The sequence below is a fragment of the Orbicella franksi genome, chromosome 14 (genome assembly GCF_964199315.1).
Source record: "Orbicella franksi chromosome 14, jaOrbFran1.1, whole genome shotgun sequence".
NCBI lineage: Eukaryota > Metazoa > Cnidaria > Anthozoa > Scleractinia > Merulinidae > Orbicella > Orbicella franksi.
In genome coordinates this window covers 15,443,808-15,449,920 of record NC_138158.1, presented here as the reverse complement: position 1 = coordinate 15,449,920, position 6,113 = coordinate 15,443,808, and the positions used below count along the sequence as shown (strand labels likewise).

Here is a 6,113-nt window from a genome sequence, read left to right as displayed (position 1 = left end):
TCGCTTAACTTTCTCTCTATTTTTCTGCTCTCTTAAAGCGTAAGGTGAATGGTTCAAATGTAAACGTTTCTGAAAGCAAAAGCAAATAATTTCAGGAATTATGGGGTTTATTGAAGGTCCTCCTGCTCCAAAAGGAATATGGGAACCCCTTCTGTTTTATTTCAAATTTTACGTTCTCTTGATATAAGCAGCCAACAGGTAAAGTTTCAAAGAAAATCTATTGTGAGTTCCATTTCGATGGAATTACCTTAAATACTCGTCTGTTTTATGCTTTCCTATTTTAGGTGATCATTCCTGGCTCTTGGATCTTCGCATTAATATTTTTCATACCATATATCACGGGCTCAAATGTAAAAGATAATGCCTGTGTGCGGATGGATGAAGAATGGCTGCAAAAAGCTGAAACTTTGCTCTGCTCAGTCATTGTAGTTGCAGCCACGGTACTGATGGCTGGGTTGTATTCCAGAATCGTGTACACCCTGTGGTTTAAATGTGATCCTGAGAATCAACTCGCCTTCCAACAGATGGTAAGTACTGATTAACAAAAAAGTTCAACACGTGAACATTTTTCTTTCACTTTCCTCACGATAATTACTGAAGTATGCAAATGAACGTTCATGATTGAAATTTCTATATAGCTACGTTTATTCGGTCATATTCTGGTGCCCCGAACATTCTAGAAACGTTTTGTTTTAACGTTATTGTTACTCTCCACCATGCAGGTACCAATGCAAACAGTTGCAATCCAAATATTATTCATTCTGTGTTTTAAAATGTCTTCGCGTTTGTAAATACTGTTAATACTTGAAAGGCTTGTTTAGTCTGTGATCCAGCAAATATTCCCTTAAAGTGCCACTATGATCAAATTCTCAATACCCATTTATATATATATACTTTCGTACACGATAGGTCTTTCCTAGATATCTTGGCAAATTTCAATCTTTTACGAACATTAGAACTCACGTTATTTGGACCTTTATTTCCGAGAATTTACGGCCACTGTTAATTTTCCTTGTTCCAAGTCTTGGTTGAGAATTGGAGAAAATGACGTCATTTTCTAAAAAACACCACACGGATTGAAATTATAATTAACAATTAGAACAGCAATTCGCACAAAAAATAACAAAAACTTTGCCTCGTATCTTCGTGCAATTTTCTATGTTAATTGTTATTATAATTTCAACCCGTGCAGTATTTTTGAGAAAATGGCAGGAAAATTAATTGTTGCCATAATTTTTTGGAAATAGAGGTCCAAAAACCACGAGTTCTAATGTTCGTAATAGATTGAAATTTGGCAAGATACCCAGGGAAGACCTGTTGTGTTCGAAAGTGTAAAAAAAATGGGTATCGAGAATTTCATCACGTTAGCACTTTAAGAGAAACTGATATTTTTACCTTTGCCAAAAATATCATCTACTGAAGACTTTATTTCCGTTATTAGTTCAGTTGCAAGGCTCTTAGTCCAGGAACGTACTTCCAAATCAATATCGCGCTGTTACAGATTTCAACACCACTCTCAAATTAATTTAAACTAGTGGTAATCAGAGATTAGTGAAGTGCGTTCGATACCTTGGGGGAGGAAGGGGGTACTCTAGCAATTTGTCGATAGGGTGTGTTACTAGGAACATGACATTTTTGAGTTATAGCAGCGGATATTCAGTTAGTATTTGGACATCCGATTGTAGGCTGAGTACCAGAAATATCTTCTCTATTAATATATCATACTAAATAAAATTTCACACTATATTTAATAAAAAAAAAAAAAAAAAAAAAAAATCAGAAACTCAATTCTTTTTATATCAAGATCAGCGACTGTTTTGCCAGATCCTGATGCCTATACCTAAAGCAGACTGCTGGAAAAGTATACTCTTGACAGCAGCGCATACTAAAGCCCATTTATGTCATTCCGACCCCTTGCCAGGGTTTTCCAAGTTGTATATTCTTCAGGGTATTGTTTAACTCTTGTGTCCTTTATTGGCATCACATCTCACACTACTCTAGCCGGCGCATCGTTTAGTAAGGTTAAATATGTTTCTGGTACTGTGTATAACAACAGAAAAGAATAACAGTACATGAAACTTTCTTTCCAAACATGAACGTTTTTCACTTAAGTTTACATGCAAGCTTACACCCGGTAGCACTTCATGTAAGACCTAACTATTATTCAAGGCGAGGTATCACATTAGACCGAGGCTATGTGTGCCACAAAGCCAGTCCAAAATGGCGTCCAAACCCTGAAATCTCTGGTATCGCGGAAAATCGCGGGACATAAACCTGCGGGAATGACCCGATTAGTATGCGTTTTCTTAACGTCGAACGCAATAAATTTGTCGGTCTGTTCTAATTCTCTTTGATTATTTGAATTTGTAACATTAGGTAGCAGAAATGCTACTCTGTCTAAATCGGAGAGTAAATGAAGTTTGCATGCTTGTCTGTCTGTCTGTCTGTCTGTCTGTATGTATGTATGTATGTGTGTATGCGTGTATGCGTGTATGCGTGTATGCGTGTATGTATGTATGTATGTATGTTTCTTTGTATGCACATAACATTGTCATTGTGACACTGTTAGGGATATATATCCTGTTTGCAAGAATTTTTTTTTTGACAATTCATTTGTTAGTATCTAAATCGGATTTATGCCTCTCTCTACACACAGGGCGTCCTGAGAGTGCGGAAGCGAGTCACTTTGATGGGGGTAACTGTCACTGCCATATTTGGAATCTGTTGGGCGACTGACGTAATTGCGCACAACTTAGACTACTTCACATCTGTCAGTGTCAGTGAACTCGCATACGCTGTTATTCATATGCTAGTACTGTTCAGTTCCGCTGTCAACCCATTTGTGTACGCTCTGGTTAACAAAACCTTCCGACAGAAGCTAAAGGGAATGATATGCCGTCGGTGTACCGGCTCCACGGGATCCACACGAATTCGAGTTTTCCCACAAAATTTAACCTCCACGGCAGGGACATCATCTTTGGAGTGATCAAAAAATCAAAAACATTTCTTCTTTTAATGCTGCTTTTATTTTATCTCTTTCTCTGAGCAGCAAGAGAAGGAAATCTCTCACAGGGTATGCAACTTTACACGAGTATTACCTTTCATAGGTGCGGCAGGAAGGTTATTGCAATTCTTCAATTTAGCGCCAGGTGGGACTATTTACATTTGGTAGTTTAAGGGAGCTCGCTTATTGGAAGAGGGAGCGTTTATTTGTTTTTCATAAATATCACAATGTGCCACAGTACTTTAATGAAAAACAGACATTTTAACTCAAGGACTTTGATAATGTTCAATATTGCGTTCAGAGTTTCATTCATAGTTCATTATTCTAATAGCTCTATTCAATGTTAATGCCTTGAATGTCACTGTCGCTTTGGGTGCACTTAACTTCTATAAAAAGGCTGCTTAATGAATTTGGAATAGGGGGAAGTGCCTATTAGCCAGTTATTATAGGATATACTATCTACGGGTGTGTACATTACAAACTGACGACGCAACCACAGGCGGCCCAAGCTCTCAATGTTATCCTTTTTTTTCCCCTTTTTATGCCAATGTTCAGTCCAACGTGACTCACTCAGTGCCGATCAGGGCCGATCTAACGCGATTTCGGCGAGTTATCGTTCTGTGGGTTTCCACTACTAAAAGAAAGACAAGGCCGGACACTGATTTCCGGAGTGCCCGCCACTCGAAGCGATCAAACCAAAATGCTCCCCGGGTACCCTCGTGCTTTAGTTGTCAAACCCATAAAGGGAGCGCCCGGTTACCCGGGGAGCATTTTGGTTCGCCCGTTGACAAATCGTTGCTGACTACCCCCGGTCGGGCTAATTATAGTTACCCAACACCGCGAAAGTGTCCTAACTTTTGTGACGCGGCTGTTTTCGAGTTTGCGAGCGAAGCAATCTCGAAATAAATGTATCGTTGCGAAGGCGTTGTGGACGAAATCGCGTAGCGAGTAAACTGACATGGAACTTCAACATCTCTTCTTCCATTCTACGGAGGAACTGAGCCGGCAGGGTTATTTTCAGTGGATTTATTCGCTTCGAGCGGCGGGCACTCCGGAAATCAGTGTCCGGCCTTGTCTTTCTTTTAGTAGTGGAAACCCACAGAACGATAACTTGTCGAAATCGCGTTAGATCGGCCCGGGGAGCTGGCAAACAACAAAGAATACAACACAGCAACAGGGTAAGTAGACTTTATTCACAAAATATAAGAATAATAGGCTTTTCAAGCAAAGCCGTTGCATTCCCATACAAACCTTTATAAATTCAAACCGTTGTAACACAACACCTCCATATGCTGCAAGGCGTGAGTCATGTTTCGCGTGGTCAAATTCGGTCGTTATGTAATAGTACATGCCATATGTCACGTTAGCCTGAACGTTCGCATAAAAAAAAAAAAAAAGGATAACATTGAGAGCTTGGGCCGCCTGTGACGCAACCAGCTCCCAGTTGTCTTGCACCAATAAATAACCCAGAGACCATTGGTCTTGATTCCGTTCAAGTCTGAATTTTTTCAGGCTTTGATATCATCACAGCTGCTTAAATTGTGTATGTAAGAGCTGCATGATCATTCATGTATTTGCATTAATTAGCGTTTATTATTCGTTCACGAGCACGTGCACCCTCCTGCGTTATTATCGGTAACCAGCACCCCTATCAATTTTGTTTTTAATTTATAACAATAATTATTGTAATAAATTGTTTCTAGATCTGGGGTGAAATAAAAGTGTTTGTTGTATTTTTGTTGTTGTTGTTGCATATTGTCGCTTCTCCTGTATATATAAAAAATAGCTTCCATTTGGTGCGAAAAAATGCTCGGAAATTTTTCTGTGGACATTGTCTGTTCCGCGGAAAGGAACAGCTCTCGAGCTCCGAGAGTGAAGTTCGGGGAAAAATGTGAGTTCCGAAGAACAGATAATGTCCAAGCACAAATGTCCGATCATTTTTTTAAAGTCAATGGAGGCTATTGTGCTTATTATCCTTATTATCGATATCCTTCCCTTTAATGTTTCCTATAATATGTCATTTATATTTCCTTTACTATCTTTTCTCAACACGAGTGACCTGAAAATTGGAGAATATCACTCGGATATTCCCCAGTTTTAGCTGGGCATATTCAGTCATGTGACGCGTTTGTACCAATCGCGTTCGAGCGAAAGTCTTTGATGAATTATAAAGCTAGGTAATATATGTGATTGGTTGTCAGTTTCACATGCTGAGCTCACCAACAGCTCCTAGTATCGTTATTGGTGATTGAATAACCATTTACCAGCAAAACCTGCCTTGACAATACAGCTGCAATGTAATTAAAAGGCAGAAATTTAAGCGTCAAAACGTTTCTAATGATAAATAAAATTGATGTAACTCTCAAATGAAAATACAGACAACTTTCAATTTGCAGTGCTACCTTAAATTTATGATAACTATTTAAATAAGGCCCCATCTACACTACCCCGGAGAAATTCGAAAATGGAGGTTTCGCCCTGAAAACGCATCATATGTTCTCCGCTCACATTACGCCCGAGAAATTTGAAAACGCAAAAACAAATTTGAGACATTTGAGACATTTGTGTTTAAGGAAAACTCGGTCAGGGAAATCACGTGATTATCGTGACATCATCGTTTTCGAAAAGCTTTGTTTTCAAAATAATTTCCCTTCAAACTAAAGCGCAATGAAGGCGTTTTGAAAGTCCTCCGGCTTGAAAAACGTTTTGGAAAAGCTCCGTTTTCGTAATGGATTAGGTGGAAGGTACGCCTACCAGTAGAAATAAAGCTGCGTTTTCAATTTTCGAATGAGATTAAATTTCGATAAACATTTCAAAATAAAAATGAGTGATAGAAATTTTACACAACCTTTCGATTTCGTCATGACATCATTATCAAGTGACAAGAAAATAACGGTTCAACAGTGTTATATATGCGGTGAGAGGTGTGATTGTTCATTAACATATTTGTTTAAACAAATAGTTTCGCGCGGATGGAATCCGATTGCGTGTTCAGGTTAGTTTTCTTCTTTCTAATAAACAGCATTTCGTAAATCAAGCAATCCAGTTTTCGTTGCATTTCTCTAGGACGGAAAAATTATTAGCAAGGTCGTCAATGTTATAAAGGCCG

The 6,113-nt window shown here is 38.7% G+C and overlaps 1 protein-coding gene across 1 annotated transcript in view; it reads left to right on the top strand.

Annotated features, from left to right (window-relative positions):
* LOC145467489 (pyroglutamylated RF-amide peptide receptor-like) overlaps positions 1–5,735 on the top strand; it is an 11,521-nt gene extending 5,786 nt beyond the window's left edge. The window contains exons 2-3 of the mRNA XM_081451045.1: positions 285–527; positions 2,657–5,735. Of these exons, the coding sequence (XP_081307171.1) occupies positions 285–527; positions 2,657–2,986 (573 nt within the window). The 3' untranslated portion in view covers positions 2,987–5,735. The remainder of the gene's footprint in view (positions 1–284; positions 528–2,656) is intronic.
* The last annotated feature ends 378 nt before the right edge of the window (positions 5,736–6,113 follow it).